This window comes from Morchella sextelata (genome assembly GCF_020137385.1).
Source record: "Morchella sextelata strain SCLS chromosome Unknown scls_3, whole genome shotgun sequence".
NCBI classification, from domain to species: domain Eukaryota; kingdom Fungi; phylum Ascomycota; class Pezizomycetes; order Pezizales; family Morchellaceae; genus Morchella; species Morchella sextelata.
This window is the reverse complement of record NW_025408618.1, coordinates 1,076,438-1,097,549: the sequence shown is the minus strand read 5'-3', so window position 1 is coordinate 1,097,549 and position 21,112 is coordinate 1,076,438. Positions and strand designations below refer to the sequence as shown.

Sequence of the window (21,112 nt, the reverse complement as noted above, 5' to 3'; positions counted from 1 at the left end):
TAACGGGCCAATGAGAGGGAGGGAGCCGTTGCAGGTGTTCACAGGGGATATATCGCTGTGGGTCTTTGTTCAAGCAATTGCCCAAGAGATCGACCGACCTTAGCATTGTTGAGCTTCCCAGTTGGCCGGTATCAATTATTGCTATTACTGCTGCTGCTACAATACGGCATCCACGCACTCGCCCACTCACTCACTCACTCACTCCCGTCCCTTTGGTGCTTTCCTCCCTGTGCCGTGCCGTGCCGTGCTAGCAACAACCCTGCCCTGCCCTACAGACTACACAACACACATTCTCTCACGCGCATGGTCCAACACATTCACTCACTCACACTCGCTCACTCGCTCACTCACTCGCTCACTCACTCACTCACATATACGCACACCCCGCGATGCCCCCCTCACTGCTGCGCGCCTGCCCCGCCACACAAACGCTCCTCCTCGACATCCCCAGCACGCTCTCCGCGCCGCCGGGCCTCGCCCCGCGCAGCACGCACAAGCCCCTCGCCGCACCGCACGCCCTCGCCGACCCCAAGCAGCAGACGCCCTTCACGCAGTCGCTCTCCGCCCTGCACGCGCGCCTCCTCCCCACGCTCACCGCCGCGCTCGCCGACCTGCACGCAAACTACACGGGCCCGTACCACCGCCCGCGCAGCACCGACTCCCCCCCACCCGCCCACTCCGAACTCGACTTCCACGCCTGCACGCCGCTCCTGCAGCCCTCGCTCCCCGACGACCACCAAGAAGGCATCGCCCTCACCCTCACCGCGCCCACAGTCCTCGCCGACATCTCCGACATCCACGCCATCCCCATCACCAACGCCTCCGACTCCTGGCTCACGCTAACCCTCACCCACCCCTCCCCGCCCAAGCTCTTCCACCTGCCCCCGCGCGCCTCCTTCCTCCTCTCGCGCTTCCAGGCCTCCGCCGCCACATTCAGCGCCTTCACCGCCGCCGCCGCAGGCGGGCGCTTCGACTTTGCCCTCCTCGACCCGCCGTGGCCCAACCGCTCCGCGGCGCGCAGCAACGCATATGCCACGCTGTCGCGCTTCAACATTCACGAGCTCTTGCAGCTGCCGCTAGGCACGGCGCTGGCCCCCGGGGCGCTGGTGGGCGTGTGGATCACGAATAAACCAAGGTACCGCGCGTTTGTGGTGGAGCGGCTGTTTGCGCGGTGGGGGGTGGAGGAGGCGGGGGAGTGGGTGTGGGTGAAGGTTACGAGTGCGGGCGAGCCCGTGGTGGCGCTGGAGGCGGCGATGCGGAAGCCGTATGAGGTGCTTGTGTTTGGGAGGAAGCCCGGTAGTGGTAGGAGGGGGAGGGAGGGCAAGAGGGTTAAGCTCGGGGTGGAGGAGGAGGAGGTGGGGGTGGGGGTGGGGGTGGGCAGGGTGCCGGGGAGGACGATTGTGGCGGTGCCGGATTTGCATTCGAGGAAGCCGGGGGTCAAAGGTGCGTTTTTTGGGGATCTTTCTCCTCTCTGCTTAATCTGGTGTTTTTGCGCTCTTTTGTTTGGATCATTGCGCTGTACCGGTACTTACCTGGCAGCATAGAGCTCGTGGAGCCATATCTACCGGAGAACTACAGGGCCTGTGAGATATTCGGGCGAAACCTCACCGAGGGATGGTTTACGTGGGGCGACGAGGCAATCAAGTTCAACTGGGACGGCCACTGGAAACCGGAGGCCGAGAATACTGCTACTGCTGCTACGGCTACGGCTACGGCTACGGCTACGGCTCCTGCTGAGAATGGGGACGGTGGTGATGAGATGACTGACGAGTGATCTACTTTGTGATTCCATAGGCAGCGCAGTACTTTTTCAGAAACTACGCTTTGTTGTAGTTGTGGTAGGTGCGGCGATAGCGAAAGGGAATACCGTATACTACTAATACGTAATTGTGTGGAGAATGTCTGGCTCATACCGACTAGACATGCGCTACATTTGTCTAAGCAATTACCTTGTGTATGGCAAGCTAGCCGGGGGAAATGCACTGCAGTACATGTAGTTCATTAACTCTTTATAGTGCTTTTTAATTGTCGGTACTTGTAGTTTTTAGCTCTCTTTTACCCGGGGAAAACGAGGCCCGGTGGTTAATAATACTTAATGGGAGGCTTTTCATATAACTCATTCGGCGGGTAATAATACTTAATGAGAAGCTTTCACGTAAACTCATTTTCACAGGAAGGCACGGCTGATTCAATGACGAAAATACCCCATTGGTACATGGTACCGTGATCATTGACCCCCCCTCCGCCGTGTGGGTCGTCTCGTCCGGACGGACCAGTCTCTTTTCACTCATCTACGGAGACAAACCCACCAATAGGATTTTTGCCCCACCAATCATTTCCTGCCACAACTTGATGGAGGGGGTGGTCACGCTTATATACACTCGTCCTCTGCGGAATTATACAAATGACCCGAGCATATAGAGGAACTTCTGCCTAGGCTAGCTACTCTAGACACGACCTTGTAAAAGAATCTGTGGGGTCTGATAGTGAAATATCGCAGCATACATAGGTACATACGTTTTTCCCCCAAAATCCATGGCACTAGGTAATCAGGCTGGGGTGCCCGATAACATGTGTGTGCCTCGCGGGGCACATCCCCGCTATCTCGTGCGCATTGGGTTTCAACTCTTGCTACCTCTGTTTTGTGGGGTGTTTAATCAGACGGAGGTCCCCACGACAAGGCGGTATCTTAATTCTCCAGATCGGAGCCTTCCCCTAGCTACCTAGCTCAACCTTGGTCTCAGCCTCAGGCAAGACACACGTGAGGAAGCCATGCCAGACCAGGCACCACGATCCCGCACGAAGAAACACAAAGGACCCACTAAGGCCTCTGCGGGTTTAAATTTGGATTAAGTCCTTTTACGTTATATTGTATTAAATTTAGCCCACATGAGATCGTGTGGTTTCATGGCTGTGGAGAGGATCTATCGGGAAATGCATCAAGCCTTAGATAGCGGGGGGGTCGTTCCCCAATCTTAGAGAGCTCTGCTCTACACTCAGTGTAAGTCGTGACAACCGTAGTGAAATTCGATGGTGTGCGGTGCAGCATGTAGCGTTGTGGGCAGGAACTGCCGCTCGGCTGCCGCCTAGCGAGAGACATATCGGGCAGCTTGGTGATTCCTGCAGGGCACGGTGGTTACCGGTAGGCAGCGAGCTTGAAGTGAACTTTTTGCGGGCCCATGAGAAATGTCAGTAGGTGCATTGCCTTGCAGCTAGGCTACGGTGATGGTCAATGTGTTGGTGGATGAGGAAGGGGAAGGTGTGAGGAGAAGAAAAAAAAAGATCAAGATTGAACGCCGAGTCTAATCATTGGTTTATAAGTTAGCAAAACCTTAATTCATCAAGCGAAGAACTAAGGAGAAAATGGCGTCGGGAAAGTTCACGGATATCGTGGACCGTCACAATGGTCGTTATAGTGAATGCTAATTTAATTTTCCGCCTAGGCTTGAGGGAAATCTCCAGCATTCTTTGAGCCTTTGCACGCCTTGATAGTCATAGGCAAAAGCGGGGTCCGGAGAAATTCCTTTTTGACTAATAAAATTCTCTTCCCCGCTGGAAAGAGGGCTGTGCATTGTGTTAAACCGTTCGAGTGATTACCCATGATCCACACTAGAAGAAACCCTAGCCCTTGAACGATTATGAAACTGCGGCTCTTGGATCTCAAGAGGATAGAAAAGCGTATATGTAACTTTATTGTGCAATGAAAATCGCATGTCTCGGGGTTAGAAAAAGAGAAAAAAAGAAACCGTACTTTTACTCAGTACCCCAGTTCCGTGCACGGTGGGATCGAGTAGGTACTCAAAACACCTGCTAGCAACCAGCCCCTCAAACCATGATGCATGTCAAACCAAAGTCCCGCCATCCTCCTCAAGGGCGTCAAGAGCGTCCTCGTAAGCGCCAGAATCGCTTTCTTCCTCTGTATCCTCTTTGTCCTTCTTCTCCTCATCCTTAGGCTTTTCAACGCGCATCTCTCTCTGAAGATTGTTCTGGGAAAGCTTCAGCAGCTTCCCCAGCTCATCCTCCGCTTTCATCCAAAATTTGACAGCGGTTTTGAGGGACTTTGAAGTATTTACGAGTTCTCCAGCAAGCTTGAGATTCTCTTCGCCCAGTCTTAGGTTCTCAGCACGGAGTGCTGTGATCTCTGCCTCTTGGAGATTGGTGGTCAATTGTGTGTTCCCCTAAATGATAGTACTCGTAAGCTACTGCGGGGCAGATATCTTTCTCTCTTTTTTTTCTTCTTCTTTTTGAACTTATTACTTGCATCGCACGGAGTGTCTGGGCGGCTCTCTGCAACCGTGACGTATGGGAGCTCGAGCAATCCCATGCTCCTCTGTTGTCGGGTGTGTGCTTTTGGCGGCGCCATAGGCTGATTGATCTGTGGATCACTCATTGCTTCTTTTTTCTTCCTCCGCGGGGTTACTGGCCGTGAGTTCGAGATGTAGATGCTTCAAGAGCTGATTCTTCAATGAGGGGCCAGATGTCCAGATCTCGCCTGCTGATGCTACGTATTTGCTACTTTACTAAGCATTGACTACAAATTATAGTTTCTACGCGTGACAGTATACTAGTCGAAGGTTAAAATGGTCTTTGCGCAAAGGACTCCAGCTACAAGTTCTGATTCTGATTGGCAGATAGGAGATCTTAACCTATCAGAGAACCGCAAAATAGGGCTGGCCCTGTTTGCGCAATTAAAGACTTTGAAATTAATAAAAAAAAACAAGTGGCCTTTAAAGCTGGTTAGATGAACACATACATCTAGTATTCTCTTGTTTTGAATATTATGTATGTTTCATGTATATGGCCAACTACAGTATGAACTGAAATTCCTGGAGAAAGGCTGAAACAGCAGCTTGATCAAAGAAAGAGATGAATTAGGATCAATGTAAAGCTGTCAGATTACGTTGAAGGCCCGACGCATCGAATTGGGGAGGTTCCTTAGGCCTCAATATACGAGCTTGCCGCAAAATCGCCTTTAAAAGGTTATTAGATCAGTCCTAATTGATCTTGCCGGGTTGGCCCAATCTTTCAACTAAATTTTGAGGCGATAAAATGATAGGTCTGTAAACTGCCAGGTTATAGTTGAAGTGGTGGTCATCGGCTGCTACAAAGGAGCAGATGAGTGCTCAACTCTCTCTCTCAACTTTGACGGGCCAAATTTTGGCCTTCCCGTATGGGCCCTGAAGAAACTACCATGGCTGCCGTATTCATGTGTTATCTACGAAGTCCAAGTATTGTATTTTCTTTAGTTGATGTGATTAATAGAATGTCGAGAATTTTGCTTGCAAATCTGTGTTTGTAGACATGTTCTTTTTTAGAAGAGTTTGTAAGCTCAAAATGGCCTGATTTTGAAGGTTTGATGAAGACTCGTATGAATGCCGGTTTAACGTAGAAATAATATTTCGCTCCATACAAGTATCGGTGTTTTGCAGGCACTTTGACGTGGTCAATGTGAACGCAACATCACTTGAGGTGCGAAAGCCGCTCGCCTTTTATCCCCCTACTCACTGGAAAAATGAGCATGCTCCAGAAGCAGATTGATATTGTGGAGATGTGCCCAGAGTCCAGAGTTCTGATGTGCGTTGGCCTTGCGGGACGAAAGGCCACTCATCGATATATAGCGCCTGTTGTCCAACCAGAATAACTTTCCACTGAGATGGGAATTCAGGCTTGGTTTGAGAATCACTAGTTTCGGTAATGGAGTGGCCAAAGATTTTGAGTAGTTAGTTTGGCACTGTAGGACCTCGATCAGGAACGATGATGAGGTGGAGGTGATGGAGGTGGAAAAGCGGAGTCGATGGACGTGTCAACAAACACTGTGGGCCATATGCATCACTCCTGCCTGCGAATGAAATTAGCCATGCATTACGGAAACCGACATATTTTACTCACGGCTGCAAAATTATCCCCCGAAAAGCGGATGTTTCTCCTCAGTGAATGAACGGGGGTGTTTTTTGTCGCCTACGAGGAAAAAACAATGTCGCCCCCAATAAATACAGTAGCGTTAGGCCAGAACGGCGGCGCTAACTCGTCGCTAACTCGTCGAGATCCCCAACACCAACCCAACACTCCGCCTTCTCCCTCTTAACTCTCGGTGCACTCACAACTTGCACCTTTCATCCCTCCCCTTTTTAAGAAAAGAGTTCTCGGCACCCTTTGACGGTCGCCTTTACTCTATCCACTTTTGATTATTCTTCTTATACAAGGCTGTGTTGCGGATAATACATTTACACAGTTGCAGTACACACACCAATGCGTCTGTCGCCTTTGGAATCAACACTGAAGCGGTTTCCAACCCCACTTCCTGAAAGCAGTCGTTGATAGCTCGATAGAACGACTCCTCGAAAAAAAAAAAGCAACTCAGTAGCGAAAAGTAACCAATAACTCATAAACGTCTACCGGTTGTCTCTTAAGGGGGGTCACGCAGGAGCTTGGGGTGGAATGGCTCCGCGTGACGATCGTGTTCAATCGGAGAAGGAGGAATCTGGTCGTTTTCAGTCGACGGACTCTCACCAGCAGGCAAGTGATTTCAGATTAAGCCTTCATCTTTAATGAAGCATATTACTTGCCCTTATTTCGCAATGCGCTATCATTATCCATCCGGAAAATGATAAACATTTGCGAACACCCAGTAGAGAGGAAAACACAAGTAAAGAAGAAGCGGAATTATGGAGTTGACCAGCATATGATGATCCTCCTGGTAAAAGGTCCGACTGCAACAACAGGACGCTTGGGGTCCCCTCATTCTTTCGAACAGTCATTCAATTGTTAGGCGCTCCCTTTCGAACCATCTGATAAATTCATCGATCCCATCATTTTTTGAGCTTTCAGCCTTGCTGCTTCATAACCTGCCTCATGAGCTCGTCCTCTTAATCAATTATCATTTGTTACAAGTACAGCTATGCGTTACATCACAACCCTCGTCCATTCCTTAGTCCATGGGCTTGAACGACGGTAGGCATAGACAAATTAGACAAGTACCACAATATGGAGCTTCAGCATCCCCTATATCCATCTATCGGGGCGTTCTACTCGGGCCCTTTCAATGCTAATCGCATTTACTTTTCTTGGGCTATTCAGGAACATTCGCAAAACCAGGGTCTTCATTGCTCCTTTTTTTGCGGGAGTTTCAGTTTGGTTTGGGCAAATTAAGGCGAAACCCTTGAATTCCTGGGCTTGAGCGCTCTGGTAGTGGAAGAAGGAATCAATGGGCTGAAGCCAATGGCAGTGGAGTACAAATGACTGGAGAGAGAGAGTATTGTGCTTGGACAATTGATATTGATTTGAGTTTGAGAGAGGTATGGTTTGATGTATGCTGAGGTTTGAAGCTTAAAGGAAATGATGGTAGGTGGGCGTTGAGGATGTTCTTTTGAAGGGTTGAGCTTACAGTTGGTGTCTGTGAGATGGTGATGGTGAGGTGACCTGTGTTCTGGCAGGATGAGGTCCAAAATAACTGAAAAGATCTGATGCATAACACAAGCGTCAATGCTTATCGTTTTCAATAGGCTTTACTGATACTAGGCTTTTGGATAACCTGACGACCAATTGACTAACCTGTTATTTAATTGTAGGAGCGTGGTCAGGCGCGTACAAAGGAATATCCAGGGCAAAATGGGCATCAGGTATAACTTTTAAGAATCAGAGATATATTTCTTCTTCAAAGACTAATGCGAAATAGTCATCTCGTCTCGATCCTGCCAATGGTAGAGACTTGAGCCGAGTTCAGCCCTCCACAACAGGAATCAAACTTTTTAGATCCAGCTTGGTAGCGCGGAAAAGCGCGCAAAGCTATCAGCCTACCGGACGCCCACGGGGACGTCCTACTAACAAGTCCAGATTAAGGGATAATAGCTTGCCTTTACCTAGGGCTCCCTCAGCAGGTCGGCATCAGGCTGTCACGAGAAGTAATGGAGCGGAAATTGATAGATATACCAACAAAAAAATTGAGGAAGAGACAAGTAATGCCCATTTCAGGAAAAATGATAGAATGAAGAATTCCGGGGATGTACCAATACCTCAGGGGCGAACGGGCCGTTCGGATCCGAAGGAAGATTTAGGCAGCTACAAAAGATCCGGCTTGTCAGTGACTACAGCTGGCTCGGATGCAACAAGAGAATATCGCCCAGCAAACGATGAGCCACCAAAGTCTAGAATAAAACGGTTTGCTTTGCCTAGCTTTGTCTCTCAATTACTCGAACTGATAATTTCAAAAGCACCTCCGAGATCAGCCTAGAATGTCGACTGCAGGACCGTAGTACAGATATGATTAGGAACCGAACTCTTTCGGCAGCATCTCAATTCTCCCCGCCGCCAGAGTTGAAATCCAGTAGACCTTCGATAAGTTTAAGATCGAGTGCTTCGGCTCCTCACAGAAATTTTAATCGTCCAGGCCTAGTTACAGTACGCGGCAGACCCGGAACCGATATTGTAACGTCTATTTCGACTTCCGCGATGTCGATATCCAGCGGCTGTACGCCGCCACATTCTTATCATCACTTAGGGCAGAAGAGGGCGCGTACCCTGGAATTCACATTTTGTCTTAGATGTGGGGGGCCTAGCACGCCAGAGAACGTCCTCTTTCGTTGTACTGAATGTGATACGCCATACCATAGCTTATGTCATCGACCAGACGCTATACCCAAGTAAATTTCTACCTTTCCTCTTTCTTCCACCTCCAGCGACATAAATAACAATATTTTATAGTAATAAGATTTGGAAATGCCAGCGCTGCAAATACTCCGAACAACAGTCTAATGCCTCCACCCCAATGGGGCAATCATCTAATTCCACTTCCTCGGAAACTTCTGCCTCATCAGTGACCTCCGCCGCTGTACTTATCCCCTTATCCACAGGGCCTTCGTTTAAATCCGATGGGTCCGAGATGAATGGTAACGATCGTCCTCGGAACCATGATGCGCATCTGGAGAATTTTCATTCTTACTCAGATGATGATCGTCTGAGGAAACGATTTAAGGGCGATACGTCCGCCCAGAATCAGTGGTCCACAGAAGATACTGCCTTGGGTAGGGTATATGGGGATTTTGAGTATGGGGAGTTGGCAAGATCCAACAAGATTTTTCATGGAAGTCAAACGTTTGCAGTCGTAATCGGCAGCCGTTCTCGGAGCACATCGGCTTCTGCCGATGGCAAGCGGAACAATCATCAGGGGGGACATCAGGATTTTGAACATTCTGAAGCTGCGAAGATCTCACAAGGAACATCGGAACGTCTTACAAAGCGCAGAAGTATCACGAGCCGTTCGCCGCCTCCGCCTCCAGCTCTTACAAGCTATAACGAGGACTTGAGTGTACTGAAACAGGCCCGTCTTCCATCAGAGATAAAGGATTCACAAGAGATGGACTATGAATTGGTTGATGCCCAAATGAGCTTGGATTCTGCAGATCTCCACTCACCGATGCAGGAGCGTACCATGAATAGTTACAAAGTCCATGGCAACATGACCTCCGAGACTCTGGGAAGAACAGGACCGTATTGGGGCCCACATGAACAAACTGGAGCCTTTTCAAGATACGAGAGGCCAAGGCCATTCCCTGAAGATAGCTACCCCCAGTATTCTCCAAGCGTAGGGGATCGCGAAAGGAACGAAAATGAACGTTCCATCAATCGGGAATATCGTGAGGCATCATCTCCACCTTATAGTCCGCCACCTCCCGATGTTGATGTATCCTATGAGGGCCCTGTGAAGGATCTGACATATATGCCCTTGCCTCAAACAACACAGCAAGAACAACCGAAAAACAGTGATAATTGGTTTTCGTGCGTGATTTGTGATTTTTATATCCAAAATAATGGACAATATAAGAACAATATCTGGTAGGCATCTGGTTCTTCGGCACTTGTTTCTACTACTAATATCAGCTGAAATCAGTGGATCTTGTGCCCTAAATCCTGTACCACCGCGTAATTCCCGGGTTATCCAAGAACCACCTCAACCGACGGCTCAAAGAACGGCAAGGCAAACCCGGCATCAGGCTGGCCAAAAACCCCATCGAAGAAGGGTACGCAGACACTCTAAACCTTTTAAACCGACTTTATCTACGGGTTTTCAGAATCATGAAACGTCCAAGAATTCGACCCCCGAGGAATTCTCTGCTGTGTCTGCAGCCAGAACATTCCAGACTTCGAAGGATAGAGTGAAGGAAAAATATCCAATGAATGAGCCTGTGCCAAGCAAACCACGAGCAATAAGTGTACTGCGGAAAATCAAAGACGAAGAACCTATAAAGAATACTCTAAAATTACACGCCTCCTGTGATATTCCCGATAAGGGAGGGAAACGGGAGGCTGTCGCTACTAATGGGGAATCCAGGAGACCTGCTAGGTCTAACAATTCTACAGGCCCAGCAAGAAAGTTTCCTAGCACGCCTATTTCCCATGAGTCACCGCCTCCGGGAGTGGTGAGTACCACTGAGCGACCAGTAAGCCGTAACGATAATAATCCTCCGAAAAAGATACCGCGACGACCTGCAGTAAAAAATGCAGGCGGATCAATTCAATTCACTGACTCTGATGACTCTGATGAGCCTGTGAGTGACAGGGCCAAGATTATAATGCTTGAGAAGAGATTAGCGGAGCAGAGAAGCTGCACCAAAAACCAGCGGAACGCAGCTAGAAGGCTACAGGAAAAACTTACAGAAGCCATAAGGGAGACAAAGAAGGTCCGGGAAGAGTTCAGCGCTAAACTGGCTCAAGCACGGAAAACTAAGAAATCTGATCCTGGACAACTGGATATAAATGACGAAACAAAGGCATGTGACCTGCTGGTAAAGCTTACTACAGGAAAGCTTGCAGCTGTGCCTCTAAAGTTAAAAGATCTCTATAAGGATATCGAGTTTACCGCATCTTCCCCTTGGCCTTGCCCTCCCGAGCTTCCCGAGCCAGATCCGAGAACCTTTCGTAAACCGGGATGGCGGAAACAGCAGAAAAAGGCTCCCGAATATGACACTAAAAGAATGATGAAGGTCCATCTTCATCGCCAACTAACCTGCGCTAAAACTCAGCCGCCCAAAATCATACCCGGGTCATTGCACGACTTGAGTAACGCTCATGTGGATAGCCGTGGTAATGGTTTGGATGACGAGTGTAGTGAATATTCTCTGGGAGGCCCTGAAACTACCATTGATGAATTCCTAGGGTTTCCAGAGAATATGGTCCCAGCTGTCAAAGACGGAGTGCTGGGATTTCGGCCCGGGATTATCGTATGCTTTCACCAATCTTGATCGCGGTTTACAGCTACTAATATTTGTAGAATCAACGAACCCGACGCCTCGATCGAAACGTTCAGCACTACAAAGTCCGGACCCCTGGAACTCTTTTGGATAGGATTTGACCCTGTGGGTGGACAATCGCCGACTTTACCATCCTCCCACCTCACCTACTAAGTTTTTATCTCTCTTCACCCTAGTCTCCTTGTTTATATAATATAATTAGGGTTAATTACCCCTACGATTAATGGTTTTCTTATATGTCCTGACTTTTTATTCTATCATATCGGGTTAATATTTACTTGGTGTTTCGGAAATGTTAGAGCCTGCTTTTGCTGTAAAGGCGCATTGATCTGGTTCTTCTTTATGTTTAAAAATGTTTTTTTATGACATTCTTTATTTCCTAGCGAAAGGGAGGGGGGAGTAAGGTTTTACTTTGTTTATATTGGGTTTGATTCAATGCAAAACGGTGTACGGTGGCCATGCATGTGGGTAACCTCTTTCTGATATCAGTGGGGGGAATAAAAAGCGGAGCGGCCTTACAATTTGAAAATAACTATTACATTTCATTACTACATGTACTTATATCGCTACCTGCCACGATGGAAGTCTGTAGGTAGTACGTGTATATGTACTGGGTGTTGAGGGTAAGTGATCAGAATCTGATCACTTTTCGCTACACCCTAGTATGTATGTAGATGATAACTACATACCATCATCTTTGAATTAAGTATGTAGTTATCTCTTTATAATAGGGGGGCACAATTTTGGTGGGAGATCAATTAATTGAAGATAAAGGGATCTGTAAGCACTAACTTTTGTGCGAGTGTGCCGCGGAGTGGAGAAACAATTATCCGAACTCTATAACTGTGGCGTTGGTGTAACCTCCCTCGTTGTGAGGCGCAAATCATTCAACGACATCATTGATTTCCAAGCAACAACGGCATCTCAAACAGACCCGACCAACCATCGCTGCACCATTTGGAATCAGAGCAGAACAGCATCACATCACCCATGGCATCCCTATTCAGATCACCGGTATTCAGGCAGGTAGGGCTTTATCTGTAATTCCAAAATTGTATCGTTGAAACCATGCAAGAATAATTATTGTTTTATAGACTACCGCCCGAGTCCTTCGCACATCATCGCAGCCACTCCAGAGGCTGCAATTCCAGCAAATTCGTCGCCTCTCAGACGAAACGCGCAAGACCATTGATGGAGTGCTACAGACCGCCCCTGTGGTCCTGTTCATGAAGGGTACTCCGGAGATGCCGCAATGCGGATTCTCGCGTGCATCTGTGCAGATCCTCGGGCTGCAGGGCGTCGACCCAACAAAGTTTGCGGCGGTCAATGTGTTGGAGAACGATGAAGTCCGACAGGGTTTGTCTCCCTTCCCCTCGCCTCTCCCTCCAGTAATGGTTGGGGATTAACTTTGTCGGGTGATAGGCATCAAGGAATACTCCAACTGGCCCACGATCCCCCAGCTGTATGTGAACAAGGAGTTTATCGGTGGTTGCGATATCCTTGTCTCCATGCACCAGTCCGGCGAGCTTGCGGAGTTGCTGGAGAAGGAGCAGGTGCTTGCTCCCCCGGAAGAGACCCCGCAGGGAGGTGAGAAAGCATGAAGGGCACCTTAAAATACGGTTGGACTTATAACTTCAAAACGAATGAAATTCTTTCTCCTCTCCCGGGTGAGATTGTTGATGCTTCTGTTCGTGTGTTTGTAACTAGCAAGGGCACAAAGGGATGGTTTACAAAATTATGTTTATAAGCGCTATTTTTTTTTGTCTCGGCTTCAACGTACATATTCATGCATAGAGGACTGATAACGGGGGTTTAGCACTTTCTTGGTTCATTACATCTAAATAGTATATCTCAACTTAGGAGGTGAAAGCAAATTCATAGCATCGCAGGTCATATATTAAATCATTTTTGAGTAACTGAGGATTCCGGTGGATTCTCGGTTGCCGAGCGGGCTCTCATCTAGTTATGAGGTTGGGCATTTCTAAGTAGGGTCCTTCGAGTTTGAAAAGACGGCTACTGACGCACGTCTTGAGGACCTGAACCCAAACCCATTGAGACGGCTGTGGATGCTTCTTGCAGGTGGTATGTGCTGGTCTACGGGAGCAGGGAGATAAAGTTACTCAATGTTCGACAAATATGAACAATTGATTGGACTATAGGGGCCCGTTTGGGAGCCGAGATTGTAGAAAACTCTGTTTTGCTTAGCCCTCGTTAGTGGGGGGGGGAACGGAGAAATTCTAAAACGGGGTTTTAAGTGTGATGTACTGTTTGGGAGACTGTGGTGTTGATGGTGTTCCTGCACAACAGTTATGATAAGAAAAAGTAGGTAAGTCTGAGTTACTTTTTAAAAACTCCGTTTTCATGGAGTTAACGTTGTTTTCTGGACCCGCAAAATGGGTCGCCAAACACAACTGGTTTTCACCAGAACGGGGTTTTCACCAGAACGGGGTTTTCACCAGAACGGGGTTTTCACCAGAACGGGATTTTCACCAGAACGGGGTTTCAAGCCCCCATAACTTCGTTTTGGACGGCTCCAAACGGGCCCTAAACTCCGGGTTTATCAGCGGTTGTCAATTGTTTCAGCAGAAGATATATACATTTTGTGAGTAGATATCAATTTATTGAGGCTAGTACGCGGGGGGGCGTGCATAATGTATCAGGTGTGCCGGCCTCGAGCTGCCTCTAATCCGCCTTGATGCTATGTACGAAAACTTTAGTTTTCTGGAAGTTGCGATCCATCGATAGTAGGTTGAACTACAGCGTTTGAGTTTGGTATAGGCAGTGAAATCATCACCCTCTGATAAGGCTGTGTGTTGGAGACGCTGAGAAAACAAGACTATAGAACTTTGAGAGTGTGGTGGCCTGAGATCTAGATTAACGTGTTTCGACGGCTTTATGAGGTGGTGCTTTTGGGCTAGGGTCTCGTATGAACTCGTTTCACTCCGGGCTGTTTTACCGCCCGCGCTTGGGAGAATTAGAGTCTACATAAATCTGCTTACAAGTTTAACCAGCTAGACCTGCCCAAAACCCATTTGATACGATCACTACACCGAATATAACTTAGCCTTGGCGCAGTAAAAAGCCAACGCTACTGCCTGCGAATCACTCTTATACGAGCCTCAACTTGAGGATGGAAATTCGGGAAAAGAGGGCTGTTCCGCAAAGATGTAAACTCGAGATATGGCTGTTTGGATGAGCGGTGTGGTGGTAGGAAGCGGCAGCGTGTTTTGATTTGTAGTCTTGGTAATTATAATAGTCCAAGAAGCGTTAGCGCAAAAGCACCGAGTGCTATCCTATGAAGGAGTCCATGGAAACTTTTGTGAATCGAATTGGTGGTGTTTGTATTACTGGGAGTGAAGCTTTTAACAGTCTAATTTATTAATACCCCACGGAGAATATGTATACAGCCCACGCCAATCCTTCTAGAGTATGCACATGCTAAGCATCATTCTGTTGAGACGCTCTAGTTTCATTCTTCCCACATGAAAACCACACAGAAAGGAGTGGTTTGCGTTACCGTGCCCTCGTATGCATGTGGTACATTCAATGATTTTTGGTTGCCCGTCCGCGTACCTAGATGACTGCCTAGGAAGTTTCCCTCGGCGCCGAGGGATTTTAGCTATGACCAGCCTTAGGCAAATGCATCATGAGCATCACCCTACACAAAGTGTCCGCTTCAAAACACTCTCTCCCCCATCCCATCCCAAATTCCCGATTCAAGACCATGGTTGCAGGAAAGGCCAAGCGGTCCGTATCACCACCCTGGTATCCCATCTCCGATAAGATATCTCATCTCCTCGCCCAAATCGAGGCCTTCTACAAGAGCTTCATCCTCGATATGACTCTTCTCAACGACTTTGCTCCTCAAGACTATGACGAGATAACCGCCTGGTATATCGGCCTGCAGGAGAACCGTGGGGGAGCCTTTAAGACCGGCCCAGTTAAACTCATGAATTATCTGATGGATACGTGCATATATTGTCGTAATGCAGCATTCACCCGCGAATATACCGACAATCCAAAAGACTGGGTCAAAGCGTTCTTCGCAGAGCTTTATGCGGCTTACGGAGAGGATGTGCCTATGTGTTGTGAGGTGGCGGCGAGGTGGAGGGCGCCTGTGAAGATCAAGAGGGAGGAGGCCTAGGGGGTCTGGTGATCTAGTTGGCAGTTCTACAATTAATATTGTGAGTGTATTGTATGAAAATATCCTGAGACGGCTACTAACTTCGAGAGAAAGCTTAGTACTAGTCATACTCGGGATCGGAAGTAACCTACTCAAGTATCATTTAACCAATAATATGTAAGTGAAAGCTTGTTTCATTAGTTGGCAATATATAGCACTCGTGATTAACATTGTGTAATTGGTGGTAACATTCTGTAGTACAGCTTTATCAAACCGGTTAGCGTCAATCAAGTGGGGCATGCGGTCGAGTGACACCCCATGAGAATTCCAAACTGAATCGCAGGCAATGGGTGTTTAGGTTACAATATACTTAGAGGGAAGGGTGGAGCGGGGTTGGAATAGCTCAAGCCATGTAGTATTTCATCCTTGATGAAATCAACAATGTAATCTTAGCTCTAAGACAACAGAAATCCCAAAGAAAAAACAAATCCTTCTTTTATTTTTGTGTTATGTTAATACAAAGAAGAATGTAAATCTACTCAAGATAGATGAACACAACAGAGCGCCAACTGAACAAGCCAGAGAGACAGATACCCCGAGGGAAAACAGAAATCCAAGTAACCCAATTCGTAAAACCGGAAGTAAAATCGTAAACATCAATCAGTGCCACCTATAACCCAGAGAATCCCACCGCCCAAGAGAGAAAAAAGAGATAAAGACAAAAACCTCGTGCTAACCCAGTAAGTGTCAGATACCCAGCCATGAGTAAGTAATCGCTATAGTACGCCATGAAAAGAAAGAAAAAAGGAGCCCATCGACGCATAAATCCATCCCAGTACTAGAAACCAAGAGCTATAGCCCGAACACAAACAAATAATTCACTTTTGCTCCTCCGACAACTACTCTTCCTCCTGAACCACATCAAGCCCCCTCATTCCTGGCGGTTTGTTTCTACAAGCCCCTCTCGAGCCACCCCTCCCGCTGTTACCCCAACTATATCCTCTGCCCGAACCATCGTATTCCCTCCCTGAATATTTACACCGCCTCCCACGGGATCCGCTATATCCACTCCAGGAATTGCTTCTAGGGCCTCTGTACACTCTATCGATAGGTGGCAACCTCGATATGGGTGCTGTTTTCGTACTACCCAACGGCGGTCTCCGCAACGGTGGTACTGGCCCTGTTAGGTGACCCGCAAATAGTTGCTCCATATGTGGCGAAGTGGGCACGCTCAGAGATAATATATGTGCTCCCCCAGACCCTTCTTCTTTCGAAAACGTGCTATATCCATGGCCCCCCCTGCTCTCATGGAAAAGCGGAGAGCGATCGGTGTCTTTAGGACCTGCCCGCCTCCAGGCTTTATAGGTGTATTCAGGCTCACACCGTCGGTTGGCACGGCCGCGCCAATTGGTGACTGAGAGGGATTCTAGGATGGAGTGGCGGTGGGAATCACGAGCGATGTCGGATTTAGTGCGGGGGAAATTTCGGCGACGGCGGTACCATTCTAGTAGAATCGGATGTTAGATTGGAATTAGAAAGGAATTTATGTGGAGAGGCTATTGGTGGTACGAGTACAAAGGGGTGCAGGTACAAGTTTGTATATAAAGAAATGTTAATAAAGCAGTGCGGCTTTTACACTTTTTAAATTGGTTGATTTTTAAACAGGCACAGCAGAACGAAACAATACTGTGAGTGAAGTGATGCTACTCCTCAAAAACAAAATACTCAACGAGAAATGAACTCTCATATAACACACACACCTTTCAAAGGAGCAACTTTCTTAGTTCTCCAGGGTCTTCTTTCCTCTTGCTCCGAAGAGTATATCAATTCGTTCGCGGCAGCACACCATATACATCCGGCAACAATTGTAAATATCACGGCAACGAGTCCAAATACCATTATGACAATGAATATTCCACTCCGCGGAGGCCCTGTTCCCCCTCCTATTGGCCGCCCTATTTCACCCGGGGGGTCAATTACATCTTCGTATTCGGGATGCCTATGGATGCCCTGAAGCCCGATGTGTTGGAGAATTGTATGCAGTAGTTCAGATGGCGCCGAAGTTAAGTTAGGAATTGGCGCCATTGTAGCTGCAGTGGTTGCAGCACGAGCATGTGGTACCCTAATGTATCGTGTGATTTTTGTATGAGAAAAGAATGGATGAAGAGGAAAGGAAAAGAAGAGGAGAAGAAGGAGTTGAAAAAGACTACTAGTAGAAGGGGGGGGGGCAGTGTGGTCTATCTATGGGGGAATGCAAGGATAAGCAAGTGATGGAGGCGTACACCATTCAATGCGAGGTGGTGGTGGTGTGTGCTGGGGCTGGATCTATGTATGCTGGGTTGCGGGGATACTTGAATCTGGAACTACTGTGACTGATCGTCTCGGTGCCTCAGCAACGACCAGCCAAACCTGTTAGAAAGTTGGTAAAAGCACCAAACCCTGGTCTCGCTTACCCTCAGATGGTGCCGAACTATCACCAAATAGTTCGATGCGTGACGATATTGCCCCACAATACGCAATCTATTTAATGATGCGGAAGCATGCGAGAGATCGTGATTTGGTAAAGAAGGCAGGCTGATACTCAAACAGAAGGAGCACGAGGAGTGGGGTATTCATCGCAACCTCTGCAAATCCAGAAGTAAAACCTCCCAGGAAACGGAGTACCTACCTCCTGAAGGCTTCGCCGTACTCCAGATAAGAGAAACCAACTTTTGAATCAGTCCGTAAGACAGAAACCAGCGGTCACATAAACAGAAAATGCAGGTCCTGAGTATTCACAGCTGAGTTTCCAACTTCCAATCCCACGGCTTCTAACCCGCGGCCGACATACTGGTAGAGCAGAATATCCAATTTGGCTGAAAATAGGTCTCCAGTCTACTGCATCTACCCGGCTCCCAGACCCAAGCATCACCAACTGAACCGACTTAAACCGCCCTGAGGGGACTCCGCCATCTTAGTCCCCGTCTGAATTGTAATTCTGATTTGGCACCTGATGATGCCATGAAGGATAGAACAGCCAGACATAGATAAAGGGAAAGGATTCAAGTGATTGATCAACCTTGCTTTTACTTCTGATAGCTGATGAAACAGCAAATCAGCCGTACTTCCGATGCAGGGAAAACAACCTATGATGATGGAAGAAGGGTCTCGGGGAATTTTAGACTTCGGACGCGCCCGAATCAGTCATCGTGACTGTTCTTCTTCTGAGTGAGCACGCGACACCTCATGTCGAGAGGAAAAAAGCTCTCTTAAGAGAATAGCGAGTTACTAAAGAGCTACCAGTTGTATGAAACTCCGCAAAATTAACTCAATGCAATATCTATGTGATGACGCTCAATTTATTAAACTTCCAGTGATATGATATTTCTTGCAGCAGGAAACAGTCTGTTGTCAAGAATTAATTCGGCTGCAAGAGGGTTAGGGTGGCTGGTGGTGGTGTGTGTTTATTGCGTTATCATTACACTTTTGTGTGTGTCTGGCCGTTTTGAAAATAACCTCTGTGTTCACGCCAAGAGTAAGAACACGTGCTGCATGTTACTCGAGTGAGTGTAAACATTAGAATCGACGCTATGTTTCCTAGCCCACAGTCTATCGACTCAACCCAAACAGCTCCGAAGCACTAACTATACAACAATGGCAATAAGGTCAGCATACTCAATTCCGAACTGCGCACTAGTTTGCCAAAGCTTTAAAGGCTGATAGAGTGCCTTTAGATATCTGATTCTCCTCTCACGACAAGGCAAAGTGGTTTGCGTTCCTTTCATCCCATGATATCATAGATAAAGTACATGTAGCTCTGAAGCTACATAGGAGCTAATCATTAGCTTGTAGCGTTTGTCGAAATGGTTCATCACAGTATCACAAAAAGAAAAAACCAAGATCCTCCGTGAGGTAACACAGCTCGTCCTAGCAAGACGTACCAAGATGTGCAACTTTCTCGAATACAAAGGTGCCCCTCAATATCGTCCGTTCTCCCCGCACAGCTAACAATATCAAATAGATGCTAAAGTGGTATACCGCCGATACGCATCACTCTTCTTTGTAACTGGGATCGACAGCACAGACAACGAGCTCATCACATTAGAGATCGTACACCGTTACGTCGAACAGATGGATAAATATTATGGGAACGTGTGCGAGCTGGACATCATATTCAATTTCCAGAAGGCATATTTTATCCTGGATGAGCTTTTGATTGCGGGGGAGATACAGGAGAGCTCTAAAAGGACCGTCTTGATGTGTATATCGCAGCAGGATGCGCTTGAGGACACCGAGGCGAATCACGAAGGATTGGTAAGAATGGGATTTCAATGATAGGACCTTTGCTTCTTCTTCTTCTTCTTTTTTTTTTTTTTTTAATTATCCTTCCCCTCATGACTTTGCTTTTTTTTATTATTTTATTTTTTGAGCGTGGCCGGGAGTTTTTAAAAGTGGCATGATGTGATACCCAGCAGGCATACGAGAATATTTGCTGCTAGGAAGGATCAAGATGATAAATATGAGTCCACATAGTGAAAACGTAATGGTTCAAACTTGTCATTACGAAAGAAAAAAGAAAATCGCGTTATTGTATGATATAATACAAGCATTGGTTTTACGCCTTCACGCCTTCTGATAATCTTGGACGCAACACATAAACTACTGTCTTTGGTATGTGACCTTGACGACCTTATCCTCCAAGACCATCCCACCCATCCCTTCCTTTGCACCAATCGCCCCTTCCAACTGCTCAAATTCTACGAATGCAATCCCTTTCCTTCCCGGTACCATACGCACTTCTTTGAACCCATCGAAGCGCCCAAATAGTGAAGTGAGCATAGTCTCGTCTGTGTCGTCGGGCAGGTTCTGTAAGAACAATGTAGTATTGGGTGGGAGATATTCGTCCGGGATTTGCGGGGCTGCAGCAGGAGCAGTAGACTTGAGTCCACCACCGGCCTTCTTCGCAGTGGCTTTTGGTGCGTCTGCGGCTTGCGAAACAGCTCCGGCGCCGGCTGTAGGCCGGCGCTGGGACTCAATAGCTGCAAGAGCTTGTTTACGTTCTGTTTTATATTAGGTTAGCTCAGTAAACATAACCTAAAGTTTGAGTAAGTACCTTTCTCTGCCAGCCTTCGTCTCTTGTGCGCTTCGAATTCGGCACTGTCCTCTCCAGCATCTCGCTTCACGGTCGCATCGCTACGGGTCTTCGCGAACGCAAGGACCATGGGCTTATCAAATAGAGGGAATGCCTGGACCTCTTTGATGGCTTGCTCGGCGGCTTGTGGAGAGTCAAATACCACAAAAGCTTGTCCCTTGGCCTTCAGATTCTTTTTTGCGACAAGGTCGACAATGTTCCCATATTGGGAGAAGATAGTAGTAAGGGATTGCTTAAGGAGAGGGATCTTGATAGATTCTTCGAGGTTACGGATCTGCAGGGATATGTTAGTTAGGTTTCTAGAAGCTCGGGGGAGGTTGTGAGGAACGAGCTACATAAACTCTAGACAAGGCGTTAGCGTTGTTACTGATCAAGCATGGGGGAGAAGAGGTGTATTACGTGCAAGACGGAGTACCAGCAGATGCTGTCGCAGCGGGTGGTGAATTAGAAGCCATGGCTGAGGTTATTTGGGGGGGCGTTCTGAATTGAAGATCTCGAGAGGTATGGGGGTGGTCCGAACTTGTGTGCACCAGCCAGGTAAGTCTTGCGTCTTGGCATTTCGACGTTGGAGCTTCGGTTATTATTGCCAAGACCCTAGTTACCCTCTCGAAT

General features: G+C 47.7%; 7 protein-coding genes across 7 annotated transcripts; 5 read left to right on the top strand and 2 right to left on the bottom strand.

The window, feature by feature from the left end:
* Window positions 1–389: 389 nt before the first annotated feature.
* Window positions 390–1,774, top strand: H6S33_009115 (uncharacterized protein; the record flags this gene model as incomplete). The annotated part of the gene is made up of 2 exons (XM_044840474.1): window positions 390–1,443; window positions 1,545–1,774. The coding sequence occupies 2 exons, from the start codon at window positions 390–392 to the stop codon at window positions 1,772–1,774; spliced, it is 1,284 nt and encodes a 427-aa protein (XP_044697930.1).
* Window positions 1,775–3,842: 2,068 nt separating this feature from the next.
* Window positions 3,843–4,390, bottom strand: H6S33_009114 (uncharacterized protein; the record flags this gene model as incomplete). The annotated part of the gene is made up of 2 exons (XM_044840473.1): window positions 3,843–4,147; window positions 4,258–4,390. The coding sequence occupies 2 exons, from the start codon at window positions 4,388–4,390 to the stop codon at window positions 3,843–3,845; spliced, it is 438 nt and encodes a 145-aa protein (XP_044697929.1).
* Window positions 4,391–8,764: 4,374 nt separating this feature from the next.
* H6S33_009113 (uncharacterized protein) lies at window positions 8,765–11,237 on the top strand (the record flags this gene model as incomplete). The annotated part of the gene is made up of 3 exons (XM_044840472.1): window positions 8,765–9,831; window positions 9,887–10,016; window positions 10,068–11,237. 3 exons carry the CDS (start codon window positions 8,765–8,767, stop codon window positions 11,235–11,237), a joined length of 2,367 nt encoding a protein of 788 aa, XP_044697928.1.
* Window positions 11,238–12,236: 999 nt separating this feature from the next.
* On the top strand, window positions 12,237–12,847 carry H6S33_009112 (uncharacterized protein; the record flags this gene model as incomplete). The annotated part of the gene is made up of 3 exons (XM_044840471.1): window positions 12,237–12,272; window positions 12,341–12,602; window positions 12,669–12,847. The coding sequence occupies 3 exons, from the start codon at window positions 12,237–12,239 to the stop codon at window positions 12,845–12,847; spliced, it is 477 nt and encodes a 158-aa protein (XP_044697927.1).
* Window positions 12,848–14,970: 2,123 nt separating this feature from the next.
* H6S33_009111 (uncharacterized protein) lies at window positions 14,971–15,691 on the top strand (the record flags this gene model as incomplete). The annotated part of the gene is made up of 4 exons (XM_044840470.1): window positions 14,971–15,339; window positions 15,408–15,430; window positions 15,484–15,546; window positions 15,628–15,691. The coding sequence occupies 4 exons, from the start codon at window positions 14,971–14,973 to the stop codon at window positions 15,689–15,691; spliced, it is 519 nt and encodes a 172-aa protein (XP_044697926.1).
* A 3,602-nt stretch (window positions 15,692–19,293) lies between these two features.
* On the top strand, window positions 19,294–19,683 carry H6S33_009110 (uncharacterized protein; the record flags this gene model as incomplete). Its single annotated transcript, XM_044840469.1, has 2 exons — window positions 19,294–19,318; window positions 19,370–19,683. 2 exons carry the CDS (start codon window positions 19,294–19,296, stop codon window positions 19,681–19,683), a joined length of 339 nt encoding a protein of 112 aa, XP_044697925.1.
* Window positions 19,684–20,007: 324 nt separating this feature from the next.
* On the bottom strand, window positions 20,008–20,955 carry H6S33_009109 (uncharacterized protein; the record flags this gene model as incomplete). The annotated part of the gene is made up of 4 exons (XM_044840468.1): window positions 20,008–20,408; window positions 20,462–20,774; window positions 20,836–20,842; window positions 20,900–20,955. 4 exons carry the CDS (start codon window positions 20,953–20,955, stop codon window positions 20,008–20,010), a joined length of 777 nt encoding a protein of 258 aa, XP_044697924.1.
* Between the last annotated feature and the right edge of the window lie 157 nt (window positions 20,956–21,112).